The sequence below is a fragment of the Varroa destructor genome, unplaced genomic scaffold (assembly GCF_002443255.2).
Source record: "Varroa destructor unplaced genomic scaffold, Vdes_3.0 BEIS01000003.1, whole genome shotgun sequence".
Taxonomy (NCBI): Eukaryota; Metazoa; Arthropoda; class Arachnida; order Mesostigmata; family Varroidae; genus Varroa; species Varroa destructor.
The window spans coordinates 8,497,696-8,521,192 of record NW_019211456.1 but is presented as its reverse complement, the minus strand read 5'-3'; the positions used below and the strand labels follow the sequence as shown (position 1 = coordinate 8,521,192).

Here is a 23,497-nt window from a genome sequence, read left to right as displayed (position 1 = left end):
GATTGACCGGCATGTAAGTAGCCTAAAATTGGTTTACGTCGGCAAGCTAAAACACAAAATATTCTGTTAGTTGTCCGTATACAATTTTCCAAGAACCAATGGCTAAGAGGAAAATATATATGCAGCTATTCTATGTCATAGTATTTTTTTGTGGGAACTTAACCCTTTTCAACACCAGCACCTTTGCACTATACAACTGTACTTGTGACACGAAGAACAGCAAGGGGCTAGTTCAGCATGAACGAAGGACTGTTAAATCAAGGAGTCTATCTATTTGCTGCATGCTTAGGCAATTTATTCTTGTTTATAAAAGTCATGTATAAGTGTCTTATATATAACTTACATAAACTTATATATATATAATATATATAGAACTTTTGTAGAGCTTATCTTTTTCATCTTATACATTCCTCTTCAGTCTTAGTCGCCAGTTAGAATATTACATGTGATATACTTCGTTTTCAGGCGATATAACGATTTCTTTATTTAATCGATCATTGGGTTTTATAAAGTCTATCCGGGTATTAAGTTAAAAAAAAAATGACTTTCTTTGTTAGTGTTGAAGTTATTTATTTTCTTTTATTACAGTTACCATTCACATATTATCGTTTAATCTAAGTGTGGAACCTACACAGTAGCGGGAGTTAAGTGTTGATTCTATATGGAAATTGGGGTGTCTCCGTGGTAACAACGCCCTAAATTTCGCTTAGGCAACGGAAAAACACGATCTCTTTATTATCACGGCCGCCTCCCCTGTCTGAGATTAATCAAAACTTGGAACCAGCCCTGGATGCTTTACAACAGTTATCAGTTGGCCTTTTCGAAGCACTCATTGGTGCGCCATGCACTCGAAAAATGCATCCGTTGGTTGTTAATAGCGAGATGTATTTGAAAGCGACCGTGTACCCTGAGGGTAATCTACCTTAAACCACATTTATGAGGAAAATCCATACAACACGTAATACAACTTAATAGAACCATGAAATAACTCACGTGATTCACACGAATTGTGTGGTAGAAGTCGTCATAGAACCTTTACTATGTTGTTAGAATTTTTCCACATATAAATTCAGAAAAATGCATCAAATCTACGCAAAATAGTAGAACGGTTTCTTTTGAAATTTAGATCTCCGTTTTTACCAATACGACTAGATTGTGAAATTCGTTCATAAAGGGAAAAGTATTAGCTCTTTTCAACGATCAAATATTATCGTTTACGGTGCAACTTCCAAATAAATAACGGTTTTTCTTACTGAGATCGCTGTGATCGTTAAGTGTCCGTTCTGTGATCGAGAGACAATCTAAGTGTATTGATTGTTGTGCCATTTCTTGCACACTTTTCTTTAATTGAAAATAGGAGATGTGTACGGGAATTTATCAGATAGTACAGCGTAGGTAGTAACACCCTAGAAATGTATGGTAAAACTGTAAAATCTTTAGGATGCTATTATCTACTATCTAAGTAAGAGTGAAGAGTGGTGTTTCAAGTCTTTGTAGGTAGTGAATCCATTATTATTAGTTAGGTAACTTTTACTATTCGTGACGATTGCCGCTCTACAATCTGGATGGCTCTACAGTTTCGTCATCGAAGGAGGTTATAGTTGCGGTTCCGTCACCACGTGGAGAGCAACATACTCCCCAGCGGGCGACTGGAGATTCAGTGTCTGAGAAAAATACACCGTCAAAGGCAGCTAAATGATCAAATAAAAAATGGCAACAAATACTAGCATTAGAATCATCTTAATTATATGATGTAGTAGTTATCTTTTAAAAAGCTATCGCAACAACAATTCGATAGCATAGTTTTGAGAAAGTTCATACAATTTTATGCAGACATTTTAGTGCCCTGCATAGTGCGTCTAGAATAAATTACATTTTGATTTTAGGATTGTCACCGGATTTCGTGATACACTACCCAAATTTTCTAGTTTCTTATTGGTAAGTTTGTTTATAGTACGTGTGCTATATCTGTCCTTGAATAGAAGTTCATTTGAATTGAAAATTTATTTTTTAATAATACGTAACAACAAATCATCGAAACAAACATGATTCAACCTTCAATACTTTAATAGGATATTCTACTTACCCTTCCACTTGCCAAAATTGTACTCGTCTTTGCCGAAAAGCGCTCTGCGGCTGCGAGCCGGTATGACCACAGACTGAGACAAAGAATCAAGGTTCACCTACAAACAAAAATTTTTTGGATTGATAGCTCTTTTTAATATATATATATATATATATATATATATATATATATATATATACATAATAAGGCATATATAATATTATAAGATAATATATCTATATTACCTCGTTTTCGTGTACAGACATCCAGGTGAGTCCATCCCTTGTGGCGAGAAGGGAACTGTGATTTGAAGCACGATCCCTAGCGTACACCAAACTTCGCACCTGATCAAAGCCCAACAGGCGGCCTACAAAGCGCGGTTGAACTACGGAAAGAATTTTTTGTATGTCACATTTCAGAATGTTATTAAATGAATCACGACTGATTGACCAGCTAATTAACATTAGAAATAACAATTGACCTACACGTTCGTGTTTGGGTCAGAAGGTTGGATAGTGACACAACGAAACAATGATGTCAGGCAGATGGTATTTATAAGAACCCGAATGATCAGAAGCAGATCAGATAATGAGACGGCTAATAATAACTCCTTTACTCACAAATATTTAAGGTCAGTGTGTGTCTGAAACTTGGCAACTTGCAAATTATTAATCCTGGCATAAAAAAGCTAAAATCTAAAAAAGATCTATTCCATAAACTACATAAACTGTTTTTTGCATCGCCGACAGTAAATATATCAGTGAACACAGAGAGAAACCCGCGAACAAATTTAATTTCCCATAATAATAATAATAATATTATGCCTTATCGCTCTTTAAGCGGTAGCTTATTTGTATACCGACTTTATCATACCAATCGCTAATAGAACTTACGTTTCCAGCTAGCACCTCCATCCGACGAAGACATACAAATCTTGCCACTAAAATGAAATATAAAGTGTTTTTGTATTACTACGCAAGTGCAATCGAAAGTATAATAGGACGTTTTGTTTTATAATAACACAAACTACACATAAAAATTCCTAATGGAGCCTTTTTTCCAATAACAGTGAAGACTTCTAATGCCCTCCTGTTGTATTATAAGAAATTATTTCTTGAATTGAGTCCTATTAAAAATATTACTTTAGTTTAAAACACGTTAGACAAAAATTACGTGAAAAAAACGAAGATGCGATTTTTTACAATAACAAACCTTGCATCGGTGAAGTCACAAAAATATGCTGTATCTGTGTTGGTATCAACCGTCATGTGACGCGTTTTGAGCGCTGAAAGGAAGAATATATATATATATATATGGCGTAAGGATTTAACTGCTAACGCAAATATGCATTGTCCATATAGAAATAATTTGTAGTAACGATTTTACGACAATTTACGACTACGCCTACACCAATCGCTTCACATGTAATCTCTGAGAAAAAGCTAAAAACTGCGCGCTTGTATTAATAAAACTTTTTGAAGTTATTCCGCAACGACTAACTAATAGTGTAAGACACTACGAATAAGTCGACGTAACTTGAGTAGTCTCTGGCGCAAAATTGTAAACTTGCGGTTTATTATTCGCTAGTATGGTTCACGGTTAAGTTGTAGGCCATATTTCTCAATAAGGAGCAATGGATTAATTAACTGAGAATAAAAGAGGTCTGAGATGCAATTATTTGTTATACTTGCTTTCTAGGTTGGTATATAATGTGGTATCTTCGGGACAGCCCTCATCTTTGCTATACGGTCCAATATAACATCCATAAAGTTCGATTTGGAGGCCTACGTTCAGCTCGTCTTTCACATGCTCATCAGCTGCGTCGACAACAATGATTCGCAGATGTCTTGCCTGCACGGCGTTGGGTAGCCGATCTATTGCCACGCCGTTTTGATACACTAATGTACGCGTCTGTAACAGGTTAAAATGTTAGCCGCTACTCTATATTGTAGACTTCTAGAATATTGTAGAACACACATGGGCACAGTTTTTCGCCAATGTACTAACATTCTGGTGACAAACAGACTGGTGTCCGGCAACGCCTGTTTGGCTTTTAGTTTATATCGATCGTTTTTAGTTCGCTACTATATAAGAATAAGATACATTATCTGCAAACTCATGTTCGTATAAACTTGATGTTGAGCTTCGTCAAGCTACGCCCACGAACAAAAATATATAGTATTCTTGGTAGTAGGAAAGCGTTCTCGGTATATTTTTTCATTGAATATTTATATGCTCATCTACCTGTAGGTGATTCCACCAATTGCGTCCGTCATTGGACGCCTGCAATCGGTAGCGGTGCACTCGACGAGTGCCTGGCACATAGATCATTTCGAGTTGTGATACGCGAGTCACTCGAAGGAAGGCGATGTCCAGGTAAGGCTGGGCCATGCCCTCCCGGATGCCCGGCGACCAGACTGCTTATAAGGAAAGAATATAGGACATTAATCATGAACACACTATGCATTCTATTTAGAAACATATGCTATGGCTATGCTTCTTAATTTCACATATTCTTTTAGACTTGAGTTACTTTGTAGTTCCAAACAATATATACGCGCTTTTATAGCAAGAGACAATACATGTTATTAATTTATTCAGTAGCTGTTTTTGTAGAATTTTGCTATTTGTAGTAACTAAAAACGCACCCTGTGGGCTTCCTTTGCGCACTCTAAAAGGCGCATGCTCAAAATCGACCGCCGAAGAAGCCGTAATTTGGCAGTCTTTGATGGTCCCGTCTTCCATGCCTAGGTTGAGCACACATTCTAAAAGTCAAGTAGCCAATGAAAAATTGTGAGAGTGGTTTTACTTGAAGACTGTAGCAAGTGATTTTTGTCGATTCGAAAGTATGCCATTAACTAACAATACGACATCATACCTACCAACATAACGCAAGCAAGCTCGTCTGCCGTTTACCGCTATTTAAAAAATCAGGAGCATGAAGACAACGAATATGAACATAGGAAATTCGAAGCTTGTCTATATGCTTCGTCATGTTTACTTGTTGGGTTAGAAGTTTTAAACGTAACGTTTGAACTTACCATCGGAGTTGACTTTGTAGGCGAGGAAGAGCTGGTCGGAGCAGAAGGGTTCGAAGGTCTGGTCTTTCCGAGGAGTATACTCACATTCGACACGGTAAAGCGAAGTGGCATCAATGACGCCTGTCCCGTAGCCACGGCGATTTTCGGGATCCGACACGAGTGTCATGTTCACTTTAATCTCGTCTGCGAACAGCAGTTTCGGGAACTGAAAGGGATTCATGCGAGAACTAATTCTTCTCTTTCTTCTTGTATAAAATTATCATGATTCTGCTTATTCTTTTGTCCTTATTTGTAGTTTAGTTGTTTTCTTAAATGTCACACAAAGATGATGTAGAATATTGTATACTCTGTACTTTCTCCGCGGAAGAACGCAGTGATAATAATGAAAACTTAAATCGTAGGCTATTTGGTTTAAATCTGCAAATATACATACAGGAATGGTCATCTGATCGGGGCAACTTCAAAATAACGTCAACAAAAACAAGTGAATTTACTTACTTAAATTCTGTATTACTCTGTAGGACTTTATACCTTTAAGATTTAATTCAAATCTAAAATCAAAAAGGAGAGCTCCATTGGCTTTCTTAATGGCAATTAAACGTTTTGCTCGTTCTGAACCACTTCTCCATATAGATAGATCTGGCTCTATTTTTAAAATAACGACATGGATAATTTTATTTATTTTGTGCACTGTTCGTATCTAGTCATATAAAATTTTGCTTTTCAGATTCATTAATGGAAGTCTAGCGGACTTATGTCATATTATCTGAGTGGCCATTCGACGTCAGCTTGTCTGGATATTAGCCTCTCGCCGAAGTGATCCTTAAGTAGCACGATTATAATTATTAGTTACGAGATGGAGTAGTTGGCTAAAACCACCAGTCTTTCAAGCTTTTCCTAATAATTTGCTCTAGCTTGCAAGAAAGCTTAAGATCACCTCCCGGTTGCAGACAAAATTTACAGTTCCATAAAAAAACGAGCCAATGATATCTTCGGCCCACACGACGCACTAAACGGTGTTCTTTGGGATGAAGATCCTATTTGTAGATGGTCTAGGAATTCTCTTCCATTTACAGGCAGAAATTTTAGTCGTTCACATGCTCTCCCATGTAAAAATAGACAAACTTCAGAGAAATATCCGTGCCATTGTAAACAAAGGGTCAGATGTACGGGAAAAAGTGGCTAACAAGTGGGCGAAGCGACTAACTGGCATGGAAAAGGCTAAGAGAGCTTACCTAATTGACGTTGTATCTAAGCAAAACTTTAAACACGGAAAAATTGTAATAAAGAAAGATTTACATAGATACATCTTGTTTTTTGATCAAAAGGCCATCTCTGTACAAGCCAAAGATGCTTTTATAAATTAATGTTTATCAATAAAGGTAAAAACCTTACAGAATAAAGTTAGATATGTGCATTCATATCGAAAAAACTTGAAACGTTGGGTTATTTACAATGTATTTCCGAGACTTTGTCAGCATATGGTGGAACGTGTCAAATATATATTGCAAAATTGGAAAAATATATAAACATTGTTTGCTACTCACTATAATGTCAACGCCGTTCGAGGCGTTCTTCACTTCAGCCTGGTAGCCTGATCCCGAACGTATTTCAGTGACTCCGCCGAACGTCACAAATTGAGGTAGGAATATACGAAGTGCAACCTTCGTAGGCTCCATTAGTGATGATACGAAGTGTCGTAGTTCTGCCATCACAGAAATCGTGTCCCTAAAAAGCCCCTCACAACGATTAGGTACTTGAGATATTAAATATTATAGAATAATCCTACTGTTTGTCTTATTTTGCGATAGTAGTTTTGCCATACCACCAACGTAGAAAACAAGCATGTCTCCGCATTGTAGTCTGTATGCACAGTACCGAATATCTACCCTCTTTCAAATGGCCGGGTGTTATCGACAGATAGTTTAACATCGATGGAGGTTGCTTCTTTGCCTGTTCGTACGATAGTCATCTCCTGCTGAGCAGTACCTCTCCACCCGCTCATCTCGACCTAGGTGTTACGAACATGAAAATTATTATGAATTAGTTAATATTAACAAAAAGAGGGATCATCGTATGCCACAGCCGGGTAGTAAGCTAGCACGATGTATGCTTGCTTCTGTTATTCTTCACTACATAATTGTAGTGATTGGTGGGTGTAATTGGTGTAGATTCATAATAGCTTTACGTTATACGGGCCTGTTGTAGATACATACGTATATATCAAGAATGTACACGTAGCCTTTGCGCATGGAATTTATTTCGAATTTGCGAGCCTCACCTGAATATTTACAGGATGTTTGGAACCATCATTGGTGAATTCGTGATCGGTTAATTCAACGTACACTTCTAAAACGATATCATCATCACCTTGCTGGAAACGCTCTCGCACATGGCTGTAACCTGTCAACAAGGCATCATCATACAAATTAGACGCGAGCTGGTGAAGCTCGAACAAATGATCATTCAAATAAACATCTGCAAAACTAAATTACTAATTAATGCACATAAAGTATATTTAGATGAGCCAGCTAAGCGTTTACTTCGGTCCTACCTGGATTGGCAAAGTATCCAAGGAAAGCCTGTGCCTTATCATTTTGTACGTTCTTGAATGACGAGAAGAGAGCAACATCCAGCTTTGAAGGCCGATAACAAGGTATATTGCGACCAACGGTTGCAATTCGCAAGTCGTGCACAACTACAATGGCAACCTTGAATACATTGTGAGTGATTTATATTTAGTTCAATGTAATGAATGCGACACGATAGCGAAAGACACGATAGAAATAATGACGGTATAACAAATAGTACCAAATATAGTTAACATCCAATTTGATTATCATAAATGGTCAGCCGATTTCTAAGTGAGCGTGATTGTGAAAATACTATACTGAAATGATAATTACACGGAAGATATGGAACCAGGAAAAAAGGATAGGTTTTTGTTTGGCTAGATCTACATCTTTGCGATTTACCATAGGTGGACTACAAACATTTTCCAATAGCGGCAATAGTTAGTAGCCCCAATTTATGTCTTATCTGTATGCGTCAGTTACTTTGGTCTTCCATAGCATAGTTCAATGTTGAAGACACTGATATGAAATGGTCGCCGTTGATAAATGCTTACCTTATCCGTTTTGGCGCCCTGGACTGTGACAGTAATTTCGGTCATCGCTCCTTTAGGCACCGTAATATTAAACGGTATCCAGCGACGTTGACGAATACCTATGCTTTCTTCGCTACTGGAGGCTTTCACTGCGGGTGGAAAGACCTGAAGACCCAAGCACATCACAACATTGTAAACATTCGACTGCAAATCATTTGCAACGAACAAGAAACTCGCTTCTTTAGGCTTCTCTCAGCAATAATTCGAAACTTCTTCCAGCCGGTTTGGTGAACGAGGTGTCGTCTTAGGTTGTGTGGAACGGTTATACTCGTTGAAATAATGTGAAATGAGACAGAACTATATTTTACCTAATTGACCAATTTCAAGCACTCACGTTCCCAATAGATTGTTCCGCTTTCTTGGCGATATTGAACTGAAGATTTTGCTGTTCTTTGCCCCCACTGCTCACTACCAGAGAACTCAACGCAAGGGACGTGCCTTCGACGTATTTCGCGTCTGTCTTGAGCATGACGGGCACTGTGAAACGAACCTAAAATATCAACGCGTAGAGATTTACCTAATTTTAGAAGCATTCTGATGGAACATTCACCAGTCTTCATCAATCAACCAAGTTCTTCCGCAGGATGTAATTTCTTGCTGTCGACTTTCTTTGAGTTGAGGCTGCCGACCGAGTTTTCTTTCATACGTCTTTTAGGCGGCATAATTAATTGTGACTGTATATAACTGATGAAAACAGTAGGCATTAGGAAAACATTATTATGCACTTACATAATTATCTTCCGGTTTATTCCTTTCAATGAATGAGTTACATAGAAGCCCTAGATCGTACCGACCAAGAAGATTTTCTCTGAAATATTTGGATTGAAACACCATTTAGGTAGTCGTCTGTCTATACTTAATTATTTTCCCTTTAAATATTTACATAGCTTGGTACGCAATTATTTAGTACTAGGCATGTTACCTGTTGTAAGAAATCATCAAATAAAACTACAAGGCTCCACTAGTAGCAAAAAAGTCTAATATCGTTTATAGCAGATACCGATTTCTCAGCGAAGCAAATCTGTTCTTTACGCTGCGAGAACTTTGTAAGTGATGAACGCTCATATTTTGGTCACCTACATACAAATTTAATTATAGTTCACGGTAGTGCGTGTAACGGGTATCATCAATGTTAAATACTAACCCTTCTTCGTGTTTCGTCCACTGTTGTGGAGCAGAGCATGGATAATTTCTGCCGAGATGACTGATACCCTCGTGGCACACTTCTATATCTTTGCCTCGCACGACCCCGTCGTCTAGGATTAGGTCAAACTGTAGCCTCGAAGACGAGAATTCGACCAGCTCTACGGTTAACGTCACTAACGCCACGGAACCAGGCGCGAGCGAAGTCAGAGCGGGCTCAGAAGGTGCCAGCAATATCGTCCGAGGGGAGGTGGCGCTCTGCGAAATTAATTCGATCACAACATAAGTACATGGAGTAGCATTGACATAAGCGACTGCCAGTCTGCTAGCCAAAGCAGTTAGCCTAGAGGGTTGAGTTAGTTAATTTTGACGCTAGCTGCCAAGGTGACTCTATGCGCAGCTGGAGTAATAATAAATAATTTAAAAAAATATTATGCTAGTAATATAAGTTAATTTATAGGATTAACTTTTTATCAAAACGATTTCATGCATGAGTACGGCCTAAGAGTAGGCATCGACGTCTAACTAATACAACTGACGCTAAGTGCTTTACTTAACAAAGTTTCATTAAGTGCAAATTATTGAGGTACAAACCCCGCTTGAAGTCAAAAGGCCAGTGGTATTGTGAACATTAGCAACTGGCAGTGCGATTGTATTTTCTATTTGTCCTTTTGATCCATAGGATATCTTCAATTTGAGCGATTTATTTCGTGTGGCGCGCGTTCCGACCTTGACAAAGGCCGAGAACACTAGCGAGTTGGGGTCGAGGAAGTGACCCTGTTTCATCGGATATGTACCTACGGGATGAAACAAAATCCACTAATGTATTGTGTTTTTAGAAACCTAAAATTTAATCTCAACTTTATAGCATTTTCTTTCCAATATTATTCTAGCTCGTCAGAACGTTTTTGTTAACGACATTCCAAATCCATTATACCGAATTTGAAGCCTACATTTCTCGATAGTTTTCTTTCCTGTTATTTTTTCATGTGAACGGTTATTAATTTCACGTGATTTTTTCTGTGAACTTTTTTCTGCGTGCGGAGGATAAGCGTAAGCCCTAGTCAGGTCTCGCAGTCGCTATCATGAAGAATTGCTACTTCATAGTTATGACTACCTGTACATTATTTTTTTGATTAATAAGTAAATAACAGACCAACGTTGGCGAGCGCGTCGATCGCTAGCGACGCCTTTCTATTGCCGTTATCAGAATCCTGGTGGAGGATGTAATCAGCCGGAGTGTCTCTCTCGATACATGGCATTGAGTCTCCGATAGACTTGATTTTTAGAATACAAACGCTGACGTCGGGGTCGTTCGTCAATAGCTGCAATGTGAAAATAATGGAACGTCATATTCCATTATAACAGGTTTATTATGTGCAATCCCTGCGCTAAATGAACTTAAGCCGATATATAAGCTTCGCAGTGAATATTGAATCGGCACAACGGTTTGACCAGCAAGAAGAAGTGGTTCTATCGAAAAGCTGGGGGAAACCATTCTCACTTACCTCGATCAAGTAAGCAGCCATGCTTTTCGGCGGCGTCTTGAGGACAATTTCGACTTCTCCTACTCCCCCAGGTACAAACGATGGGCTCAAACTAGTAAAATACACGTACGCGGGTTGATTCTGTGCAGATCAAGCATGTGGCGCTTTGAGTCAAATTTATTCGGATTGCTTATTTCATAAATACTTTATGAAGAATAATTTGGACAGATTCACATCTGATTCCGTTTATTGAGAGTCAAGACAGACAACCAGGTTATACAACACAAGGTAGGACGCATGCGTTGGTAACAAATATATATTATAGCATAATTATTTAGCCTAACAGTCATGCAGGTTAGATTGATGGATAGATAGACAGATCGATAGATGTAAGTCTTGAAGTGAGCGGGGCGTGTACTAATTAAGCTATTGAGAAAATTTATATTTACGTCGAGAATTTTTGCGAGGCAGAGTCAGTAGTTTAAGTAGATGATAAAAAGTGCAAATGAGATGCCGAGTCTTGAGCAAAGTCGAAACTTTATGGGAAGGAAGTTCGCTTCTGGACCTGAGCACAAACTTCAGCGGCAGCACACGTCCCACACATGAATTCGGTAAGGATTTTTCAATGTGTTTTTCTTTTCATATCATATTGATCATTCTTTTACAGTTACACTCTTCAACTATTTTTTTCATGAAAACTAGTCCGTGGAATCTCCTGTTTGAAGTAGCATTAAGCGTTTGCTCCACTAGAAAACGACACCGAAGTGGAACTCAGTAACGTGTGAGTTAGAGTTAAAAGATGGAAAGGGCGAATAGTAATCTACCAAACTTTGAATAAACCCAGTTATGAAGCAGAATTATTATTACGAGTGTAGATCTTTGTGAATGTAAAGTTAGATCACAAACATTTCGGTAGCCGAAAAATTGAATGAAAAACACGTTCCTTTTTTTTGATGAACAATGGCGCGGCTATCATAATGAGGCTATCTGTGTACCCTTATGGGCTATTAAACACTTTCTGAAAACCTACGCATAACCGACTCGAGTTTGTGTAGCTTTGTGACCCTTTTTGGTTTATAAATACGCTATAAAGTTAAAGTTGCGGCCAAATGTGGTGTTCAATTGGCAAATTTTCAATCTGAAATAAGACAGATTGTTTCAACTTAGTCAGTGTGCTGCTGCATTCAGTACAGCATTAATCTACGTTCCATAGAAAATCTTCATTCTGACTAAATTGTTTTGCTACCTTGAGAAAGTCTTTGGAGGGTGGTCTGGCCGCGTTAAACTTCTTGTCTTCCTGGTGAATTGGTTTGTTATTGAGTGACACTACGGTGTGCAATGCATAAGGTTGCCCATTCTGGAACGATTGTTCCCCCTGCAGACTGGCTACCACATTGATTATCACCTGAAGTTCGCAGCGAAATTTCATTCAAGATTTAAATTGAGCTAGGATCTCTACTGATTAGAGAATGATTTTATTTATCTTTCTGCTTTTATTCTTATTTTGTATTTGTAAGACTTGAACTACTATGGAATCAAGCCATGTGGTAGAGATCACTTACCTGCGATTCTGTCTGGTTACCAGGCGACTGCGCCAATTGACACAGCCGGTCGAATTGTACAAAAACAGAGTCGAAGTCGTCACGCTCCTGCTGGCTAAAATTCAAGATGTAAACGGTTTAAGGACAAAATCCATATTTATGTACCAAAAGCCTAGCGCTTCTATTCAGCGTTTGCAACCGCATCAAAGAACTTAATTGTATCCAACGAGACAATTCAATATTTCGAAAAATTTCAAGTTTTCAATACGACTTCTTCGGTGGTTTGGATAAGGTTCGGTTCGCACGGAGAAACATGTGAAATGACACTCACATTTTCGAATAGAAGATGGAGTTTTCGTTTATGAGGTCCCGCTGACTTTGCGCGCAGGGTAAGTTCCGACCAATATGGGACACCCTTGCACGACATATGTGCGCGCCCGGCAACTGAATGTTGCTCAAGTCTGTGACACTGAGCGACAGGTTTGTATAGAACGCGCCCAACGGTAGTGAGATGATGATGTCGTATGCTACTGCTCCCCCCACGTAGATCTCTCGCCAGGTGACGGCGTCCTCAGTTCGGACATCTAGCGTATTTACGAAACGCTGAAAGCGTAGTAGCGATCGTAATGGGTATTTGTAGAGTATCAGTAAATGCTTTCCATTTGTTTGAATATTAAAAACAATTGTAAAACGTTTGCAGATGATACAATGCCTTTTCGACCTAAAAAAGACACTAGACATAGTGTCAGATGATATTTCATTTCAAAATATATACAGATTCTGTATCGAACTTTTCATAATTTCCTCACTCTATAGTTCGGCCTAAAGCTACGGCTGGTTACTCATTTACTCTACCTGTTTCATATAGGAGATAACTGGTTATTATCAATATGCGAATTAAGCAAAATGCGCACAGAAGTTTGGCGATACCTTGGACTCGATGGCGAGGGGTTCAACGCTGACAACAAGTGGATCATCCCGTCGGCCGATTCGCACCTTCACGGGCTGGAAGTTTTCGCCGTCACTTCCTTTTGGAGCCGTAGAGTCTGCAGCATCAGGATCAACGAAGAAGAATAATTCTAGAACCGCTGTATTCTCCATATCCGTAACGCCGCTTCTCTGAAAATATGCAGTTCGTTAGGCAATACGCGTTGTTAATGCTATCTTTAAAGTACTCATGTTTTGTAACTTCGCTATTTCCAGCGTGTGACTGTCTAATAGGTGGACGAAGAATATCTGTGCAATAGTGCTCGTTCGTGGTCATCCTACAGGTGTGAGTGAAAAATACCTGTTCGGAAACGTATAGCCTGCCCAGGTCAAGGGCGATCTCGTCTGGATTCGACGTTATAATGGCACGAGCACTTGTGGAGTTGGCCCATACGACGTTGAACCCATTTTTATCAGGGGCGAAACGACCTGAGCATAAGGTGATCGGATTTGTCGGATCGAACTCCTGCATTTAAATATAAAATAGCAAAACTGATGCTTGCGGATGTTCGTCTGAAGCACTGTGATGTACATGTCATGCACCAATAACAGAATTGACTTTGATGTCATACCCGAAACATGGATTTGATATTTTTTTTACGATCGTGATTAGACTTGCTGTGCCAAAGGCAAGGTGTCAGTTATACAGTAACAGATATACGATGATAATAATATAAATGGCAGGCATGTGTAACAGCTTGTTAATAATGTTAGATACTTTTCCCCTGACCACTCATTTTCATTTTCCGCAGTCACCTGCACAACGTAGATCTCAGTGAAGGCAGACGGTGTGAGATTAAGATGTACTTCGTACTGGAGGAGGTTGCCTAGGAGAGCGCGCGGGGGAGCGATGGCTACCCGAGAATCTTCTATATTATTTACCTGCAATAATAGTGTATTATCAGGCTGTCTTCGTTTTAACCTCCTCTAGAAGACTGTGATAATATCTCTGTGTACATCCACAGACAAAGAACTTTTTCATACGTTATATTTAAATAAGACGAAGCTAACAGCTTACAAAATACATTTAGGGAACAATGGATAGTGGTCAATGGTCGATGTCAACACTGGGAAATTAATTTTGGCGTACAGTTTCGTTGTCGTTTCGTTGTGTAATGTTGACACGAACTGTCTCCTGCCAGAGGATCTTTCCTGCCACGTCGATAGTTATCTTGAAGCTTTCCTCTGACCCAATCGTGTCGTCACGTGTTAGGGCAAAAAGTCCGAACGTGAATGACATCTGTACAAGACAAATTTAGCAAGTCAGAATCTGAAAAGTTCATATGAAGGGTATTAAACGCGCTCGTCTACTCTAAGATATTGACATTAAAAAGATGGCGCCGCATAAGCACTGCTCAAGACGTTTCAGTTGACACAGTATCCGAGCTTAATAGAAGAACAAGCAAAGACAAAGGTGAATACATGTATAGGTAACCCCATAATCGGCTTGACAATATTTGAATTTCAATTTGACCTTGTTTTCGCTGTTCGAGGTTCGTGGCTTTTGATACATGGATCCGGTGTTAGTCAGGATGCCCATGTCAATTGATGCCTTTATAAAGGAATCTTTCGTAGCAGACGGGGTTTTCACAGTGCGATAGTGGACTACGTCTTGGGGCACACTTTGGAAGTGTGCGCCAAACCCTGCATGAACGTATGGTAAGACTATTAGCAAATCTATCTTTGAATTAGAATGAATAAAAATATTCGATTTGATACATGGATAGATTAGAGTACAACTAGGGTGCATTTCTCAAACAAATGCTTGTTGTACCTGTAATCCCAAGGTTGCCGACGCTAATAACATCTTCAAAGTTTGTAGGGCCTTCAACCAGGATCTCCACCCGATCGGATCTGAAGGTATGTAGTTTAATTTTTTTCAAGGTATTGTTTTACTATCAAATCTAGTTGCGTCCATTTTGCAATGTGTAATTGATGTAGTTTATCGGGTATTTTTTTGAATATTCTTTTAAACACAATGTTTAGAGGTCTCTAAAAGATATCTCCTACGAAGATCTATATGCCACCAGTGTAATTTTTTTCTGTGAATTGTCATTTATTACCTGGTTGTCCAAATGTATTTATCTACCTTAATTTAATAAAGGCATCAACCGTAAAGATGCCCGCACTATCCATTGCGATCTCCTTAGGCCCGTCGTAATCTGCTTCAACGAGTTTCTCGTCTTCATTCTGCCCAAAAAAAGGTTCAACACGTTGAAGTTATAGGCAATCTTATAGGAAGTTTAGACTTAGCAAGCGCTCCCATTAGTTATTCGGCTAGATTTAAATATGAATAGTGACACAGTACAGCCGTGAGTTATAACTCAGCAGCCATGAACAGAATGGAGTTTGGTACTTACCGATTTAGCGTTTTGCACGTTCACTTCGGTTTGCGATATCCAGACGAACCGTTCAAAGTCGTATTCTGCACCTATCGTTACATAATGAAGCTGTAATAAAATAAATAGGTTGATTGAAAAAACTCCAATTTTAGAGGTAGGTCAAAGTAGTCCAGGGTTATTACTAGTGCTCATTGCTGAACAAAAGGTAGCCGATTAATTATGGAGGTCTTGGAATTATGGAGGTTATGGGGGCATACACCAGCTTGCAAATCCATAGAACTCGGAGCTGCAAACGATAGAGGCAAATCCATGCCATACTAACTTTAGTCAAAAGTCAGAAAAAAACGTCCAATGATACACAGGCTCTAAGAGTACGCATCTTAGTCAGTAAGAGCTCAGATTCTTCCTGCTCGACATCTCACCTTGAAGGTCGACATGATTCGGGCAGCTGTAACGGAGAATAAAACGACGATTTTCCGAGGGGTATCCGGATTGATAATATCGCCGAAGTTCACCAAGACTCGATCGTACTGCATAGGTAAATAAAGATTGAGTTACATACGTATCCTTTAAATTATCTAAATATTAAGCAAATGAACTTTCCGTAAATTATTTAATTTCCTTTTTTTACTTAATCACAATTTATATATATATATATATATAGTACGTATCGTGAAACCGTTTATTACAAATTCAACTATACCGCTCAGAGCGCTAGTGCAGTGCTTGCAAAAGTTAGTAATGGAACTTTTCGATGTGCTTACAAATTGTAGTGTACAACTGATCGAATTGCCATATATACCAATGGGGCCGTACGTACAATATTGCTGTCCTGTTGGCCTGAAAGCATTTTGCTGATCTGCGGTTCTCCGAGGCTGAGAGTTACTTCCGGTGGGATATCCACAACAATGTTAAAGATACCCAGGACGGGATTATACGAATCCGCCACCACATCCTGCCAATCAGAAACTAGAAATTTGTATTGCACATTGCACTTGCGTAGGGTATGTACAGTTCGATGCTGATATTTGTGTTCCGAAAAGTAGCATCTCGATCTAGCAAGCTTTAATATTTGTTAAATACTATATATATCTCAGTAAGCACCTTGGTAAAAATGTCGAGCAGAAGATCAAGTCGTTCGGTCGGAGGTATCGTGATGACCAGTTCGAAGTTCAATGTCTGTGAAAAATCCTGGTATCAGTAACTGATTATACACACTATGTATCTAGTATACTAATATAAGTTACTATGTTATATATCTAATGTGATGGACAAACAATACTACATATGTGTTGATACAAGAACTATTTAACACTGGAAAGGCATTGACCTTTCCAATTTCCATCAACGCGGGATCTCCACTCTTCAATGTTAGTTTGAAATCAGTTTTGTAGTTCTCGTTTTCTTCTTCTGGTTCAAGTTCTTCTTGAGTGGTTTGAAGTTCCCGCTTTGTACGGTGGCGATTACCGATAGTGTTTGGATGACCGTGTGCCGCTGGAATCTGAAGCTCACAGCAAGTTGGGATGTACATTTAGTACGAAGCGTCTGTGTCAGCCAGACAACATGCCTGCGTATGATGTGCTTGAAATCAGTTTGCTCTGCTACATCTTTTTAGATAAAATATTTGTGCCTCGTGTGTCTACTTCATAGGATCCACAGAGAGCAGACTGAAGATCTAACATGCTAGTAATACTCGTTTCAGGTTAATCTGAAAATGCACTTAGTTAGTTTTCGTATTTTATTAGGGTCAAGAGCTAAATTAGCTTAGTTCGCAAACGCTCTTCGTCTCATCATTCTTCTTTAAAGTAAAATTATATTATTAAATCCGTAACAATTAAGGCGTTTAGCCAAGTGTAGACCTTTCTTCCTTTTCTCTCTACAAACTTTAAGATTCGTTTTGAAACCAAACTTTAGCTTAACAAGATGCAATGATTTACCTTATCAGAAGCAACCAGTAACCTGAGTACGCTGTAGGGATCCGTTTCATTATCTTCAGCGACACGGGCCCAGGCGCCAATTTCAAGAAGGAATACACGTCGCTCTAGAAACGCTCCCGGATCAGAAATATAGAGGCGTCCAGTAGATTCGTCAAGAGTAAACACCTGCAAACGATTATAATTACTACAGTTTGGGATAATTTATCTGCTTGAGTCTATTAAATTTAAATGGCCCCTTTACTAGCGTTGGTACGATCTACTATCTATGAAAGGCAAGATAAAGTCGCCTAATAGAAACGCGCTTACCTCTTTATGGTTTCCGCCGATGATTAAGTACGAAACGAGCGAGCATAAACAGGTTCCTTTTGTTCCCAAACATGTCGTGTTCGAATCTCTGTAATGCGTTAAATGCGGAAATCCGAAACAAACTCATATGACTCGTGCAGCACTAAGCTATTAAGTTGTCTGATATTGTTTCTTTTCAAAAGACGGGTCTGCTCGAACTACCTGTCGGGGGCTACCGCAGTATAGATGGGCTGGTCGTCCCAGGGGTTGGTGACCACAACCGACGCCTCCCTCGATTCGAAAGACGGGGCCCACGTGTCCACTAAACAACAAACAGCATTCATATAAACAAATGAAAACAGAATTTCTCAAGTAATTATTTTGTTGCTCAACAACAATTTCTTGATAGCGCCACTATTGTCCCTTGATATTCTTAACTGCTGCTGCTTGAACGCGTTGCTGTTCATAATCATTTCTTGGGAAAACAGACACAAGTTATCATTATTCCAAATCAATGTCTCTTAAAATAGTAACTGCTGAAATACTTACTGAAGCTAAGAGCTTACATGTTGAACTTGTAGTTCAGAGTCTCTGTGCCAACTATAACTAGAAACAACCTATAAGTCGTAGCTACCAGTCCGGTTGAATGCGTTACATGTTTAGATTAATTCATATGTGCGCACAAGGAAACCTTTTTCTACGATGGGAAACATTTGAAATGATGTAAATATATAGCAATGCCTTAAAGAAACGCACATAAATCGTCGCAGGACTCGCCGTCCCAGCATGGTTCGCAGACGCAGTAACCTAGTTCGTTGCAGGAACCGTGCCTGCAGGGCGTCTCCCTGAAAGGAGAACATCAGCCATATCAAATTGACAACCTTATATAAAAATAGACTCTGAACTGGCATAGTAACATACATTTAGATATTCAGAATACAACTAAGTATGTTCTTTCTTCGGAGGCTTTATACGTTGGCGCTGATACAGAAGACACGTCAGCTGCGAGCACCTATTACTAGGTGAGGATGTATGTGGGTGGAACTGAAGCCATGGCGCAAGCCGTACAATACTTCCGTGCAAATGGTTCACTGGCGGAAATAGGGCAATGAGCAAACTAATCGCGATAAACTAACCGGACTTAGAAGAAATATGGGAATGCATTTTTCTACCTGATTCATAGTTCTAGATCCCGCTGTTATTGGTTACATAGTTCAAATAATCTGCCCAGGGGAGAGATGAACACCTTCGTTCGTATCGTGTTCAAAAAAATTACGTGTATGTACCGATTGTATGGATCGTGTCCTGTTTTAGCTTGTCCAAGGGTTATAGATATAAGTGTTTCAATGTTTACTTTTTACCAAGAATCTTTCCGTTGCATTTATGACAAAGGCTTAGCTTTGTTCAGATAGTAAAAGGTCTCTCTGAGTTCGAATCTAAATTAGGTATCCCATGCTGCCAAGCCGATAATTTCAACATTAGGTAATTTTAAAAAATGTAAAGTTAAAGGAATGAGAATATAAAATAGAAGTTTGTTTGAAATCGATTTGAAATGTCCAGAGGGTCGATTTTATAAGCAAACACGTTCTTGCTTTGAAGTAGAATTGTATGAACTTTAAATGAGACAATGATGACAAATTTGCAATGGCGCGAATGAACTTTCAGCAGTTATGTAACATGGCTATTGGGCAAAGAAAGTCTTGACTCTCGAGCCAGTCAGCTGGAAAGAACCGAGATTTAGATGAGCAGTCCTGTTTCCTGTATAAGCACATTTTCTAGTTAACTGAACAATGTTATATAAACTGTTTATTGTTTCTCTAAGTTTGAAAGTCTTGGTTGACCGTATCGATAGAATAACAGGTTATTTTCCTGAAAAGGCTCATTAGTAAATCGGCGCTGATTTGGTGCATTAAATTTATGCCCATTTTCCCTTAGTACGATCAAGCATTTGCTTGAAAGCGAACTACTTGAAGCAAAAGTATACTAGTCAGTATTGAACTCACAGGATGCAATTGGTCTTGGATGGATCGCAGTTTTTAAAAGTTCTCGTGCAAGTTTTTACATTTTCCTGAACTTCCTGGCGAAGGTTTCCCTCTTGATGGTTGTCATTTTGTGTCTGAAAGATCTCCGCTGTCTCTTCGATTGCGGGTCGGAGCGGCGGATCGCCTTCGGTGGCATTTACACCTGCTTGGTAAAAAGGACAGAATCGTAAGTGCGTCGTTATATATAGCATCGTCGGCATTGTGGACATCTGGATATAATTTTCATATGCTATTTACGTGGCACATGACTTCCATTTTTTTTGTGCCTTAAAACAAACCGAATTCAAGCTCTTTCTAGGATGACCCGTCTGATCTTGTATAGGTACTTCTGAAAGAGGATGATGACGTTTCGTCAGGACAGAGAGCAGTGTAAAGTAAAAGTTGCATAAACTTGAATTAAGTAAAAAGAGTCTGAAATTAAGGATGTCAACGTAACTTTGTTGTGCTACTTGGAAAAGATTTAGGATGCGACATGATACAGCTTTAACAAACATGCTCTGAAGTTGTCTCAAGGCAGTCTTTCAGGTTAGCTCTCCTGTTTCGAAACTCGCGGCATCCCCGGAAAATGTTTCAAGGCCACAAAGTTTGGAGGTTAGCTGTTCGAGGCTGGAGAAAATCTAAGCTTAAACCTAGATTAAAAAGCCAAAAACAGGTCAATAGATCAGTTTTTCTAATCAGAAAATAAAGCGTAACTGCAAATCAATGTTAATCAACTTTTTTTTGGATCACAAAAATCTTATAACAGCTTTGCTATCGTTCCCTCTTTGTCAGTGTAAAATCTCAGTCATTCATTGAGTTGGAAAACTATCTTGGCCCTTAAACCGTCCTCCATAACTGTTGTAAGTAAATGTGTCAGTAGATTTGGTCAAGGCTATGTCTAACGTGCTCAAGGGAAAAGTATTTATATAGATTTTTTAGCAGGCATGTAGCCTTGACTCACCTTTGGCAATGAAACAACCGGCTACAGGAGAAAAAGCCTCTTATCATTACACTCATTTTTGAAACTGCCACCTATCATGACTTAGTTACTCAAAGTTATTCGAGATAAAACCCTGTAAAAGTGAAGGACTTAAAGAGCACTTTATTTTACGTCTTGATGATATATATAATTTTTGCCTATACAAAATAATGGAATAATCATAATGGATATATATACATGTATATAGTTGAAATGCCTTTTATACCTAATCTTGGAAGAAGCCGTGAGTCTACCAAATAAAAGATGTTTTTATATACCTCTATTACCTTGACCTACGAAAAATACGTTCTATTGCGTACCTGGCACCATTGTGATAAGGAAGAGAAGCAAGAAGCTTAGTGTAAGTATCATTCTGCTCTTTTTGGTGCCATCGAATCCCAGTTCCGTAATCATTTTTACTCGCTGGCTTCCATTCATCAGTTGCTCCCCAAAGGAGCTATTTCATCGTAGTCAACCTTTTGCTAATATAGTTGGTATAATATGCTTTGCTTATAGCTGTCGATGCGTTCTGTTTCGTCTCCACTTTTTTAAATATTGTTCATTCCACATTGAGTATTTGCGAACAGTTTTTTATCGGTTGTGGTCGTTTAATTGACTTGCTCAACGGTCGTTGGCGGTCGAAATCCTAACAGCAGGCTTATTGAAGGAGTGCTCAGGGTCCTCGAAGGCTTTTTCTGCAATGATTCTCCATCCTCTCACTTCCTTGTCCGGAAGTAAAGTCCTTGTAGAATCCTGGACGTCTTGCACTCCTTTCAGTTACTAAAAATAGATGACAATAAACGACTGGAGGCTCCGAAACGCCTACTGCGCTTTGTGATCGATTATTGCGCACTTTAGTCAACACAATCCATTGTTGAGATATGCACAATTGTCTTCATTTTACTGCACACACTGAACAGGTGTGAAACTATCTGTACAAGCGTAACAATGGCATCACATTTGCCAAGCTTGCAAGCTTGCATTTGCAAGGCTGCCTCTTTCCTGTGCTTGCATGCGTTCGCCCATAACCGCCTGCTATTACCTATTACTGTTCGCTTACTAGCTATGAACGATAAATGGTCGTTGTTTTTGTTCCTATTTGCCTGGTGCCGTTTTCTCAATGCAATCCACAGTACACTACAAAAGAGCTAGGCTCGCTCGTCATTACATAGAGCGTTCGTAGAGCTTGTGCTCACCACTCGACGTGCGCAGGGCTTGTGGTAGCCGGGAGCATTATACAAACGTCAGCAAACGGACATATGATAATATGACGCTATTTCTGTCCAGTAAAGGGAACTGGATTCAGTTCCCCGCCTCCTGTGGCCAAGTACGTTATGCTTCATCCCCATATCCACCTCTGCCGCTCTGCCTGGCTGAACATGGTGCAGCCTTCCTGCCTGTGTCGAGATGGTTCCTGCACGAACGCCTTGTCCACTCAGAGACGGGTCCCGTATAGACTTGCCAGTACAGGCTGTTTCTGCTACTGATGATGATGCACACAACTGCACGCTTCGCCGGTAGTGCGTGCACCGGATTAGGTCCACTAGTGGGCGGCCTGAGGACTTGACTTGTGTACAAAAAATTAAGGAACCTTTTAAACCAATAGCCAGTTAACGGTGATACAGTTTCGGTTCTCTGTTGCAAACGTGTTCATGACGAAGGTTTTGTGTGGCTATACAATATGGAATAGATAGAGCTCATAGGTACAAACATAATGGCAGATTACTGGAATCTATTGACTGTTTTTGTTTGAAATGTAATAATCATCACTAAGTAACTAATCGATTTCGTTGAGTCTCAATCTTATAGACATTTACTCGTCGTTGAATTTACTAAATCTTTTATCGCATTATTATAATATTCTCCTTTTGATTATACTGACAATTATCAAGCTAGCACTTTTAGCGAACGCAACAATTACTAGATAATGCATTATAAACGAGCTTATAAATATCATTCAAAAGTACATTTCTGATGATCGTCCTGTTTCGACCAAGTCGTTAACAAAAACATTTCAAGTACAACCATATGTCTTCCAGAAAAGCAGAAGCATCACTACGAATCCAGCTAAAGTATTCGTAATGTAAATGAACATGATTGCTAAGAGTGATATTTTAGCACACGTAAAAAAGACGTTATTGAAGTCTGGGTTTAGTGACGTCGGTATAGGGGATCCCATACATATTATCGAGTAGTATGGTATTTTCGAATAAAGATGTTCACGACGATATTTATAAGCGTTGTGCTAGAGAGTGTTCTTTTAGTCGGTCAACGACAAGGCCAAGCCAGGCCGCTTTAATATATTTTATATATATATATATATTAATATCAGGAGAATCTTAAGTCTAGCAAAAAGTATTAGTGGGCCCTGTGGGTATTGCCAGGTTTTGCGAGACACCACGTAGTCGTTTATGTTCCGCAGAGTTTTACCACTGGACATGTTGCCGCAATGTGTGGGCATACCTACGAACTATTCATATATGTACGCGTTCATATGTATAGA

The 23,497-nt window shown here is 39.2% G+C and overlaps 1 protein-coding gene across 1 annotated transcript; it reads right to left on the bottom strand.

The window, feature by feature from the left end:
- Positions 1-545: 545 nt before the first annotated feature.
- LOC111246962 (uncharacterized) lies at positions 546-22,231 on the bottom strand. The gene is made up of 41 exons (XM_022797425.2): positions 21,315-22,231; positions 19,998-20,178; positions 18,751-18,839; positions 18,217-18,316; positions 18,016-18,103; positions 17,710-17,874; positions 17,103-17,273; positions 16,877-16,951; positions 16,593-16,727; positions 16,195-16,302; positions 15,791-15,880; positions 15,520-15,620; positions 15,205-15,284; positions 14,905-15,074; positions 14,521-14,670; positions 14,187-14,312; positions 13,732-13,896; positions 13,374-13,562; positions 12,775-13,046; positions 12,465-12,558; positions 12,149-12,307; positions 10,924-11,043; positions 10,572-10,740; positions 10,010-10,212; positions 9,417-9,673; positions 9,002-9,080; positions 8,607-8,762; positions 8,234-8,377; positions 7,661-7,817; positions 7,388-7,509; positions 6,996-7,117; positions 6,654-6,834; positions 5,107-5,311; positions 4,714-4,830; positions 4,310-4,482; positions 3,757-3,976; positions 3,278-3,350; positions 2,959-3,005; positions 2,311-2,450; positions 2,087-2,183; positions 546-1,691 (listed from the first exon to the last, which is right to left on the bottom strand). The coding sequence occupies exons 1-41, from the start codon at positions 21,430-21,432 to the stop codon at positions 1,555-1,557; spliced, it is 5,745 nt and encodes a 1,914-aa protein (XP_022653160.2). The 5' UTR covers positions 21,433-22,231; the 3' UTR covers positions 546-1,554.
- Between the last annotated feature and the right edge of the window lie 1,266 nt (positions 22,232-23,497).

Excerpts from the sequence above, each read along its gene's own strand:
- LOC111246962 (XM_022797425.2), bottom strand. The coding sequence starts at position 21,432 with ATGAATGGAAGCCAGCGAGTAAAAATGATTACGGAACTGGGATTCGAT. Across the intron at positions 17,274-17,709 it reads TACTGGTTGCTTCTGATAAG|ATTCCAGCGGCACACGGTCA; the intron begins GTAAATCATTGC and ends TGTGAGCTTCAG. Across the intron at positions 9,081-9,416 it reads TGGACGAAACACGAAGAAGG|AGAAAATCTTCTTGGTCGGT; the intron begins GTTAGTATTTAA and ends CAAATATTTCAG.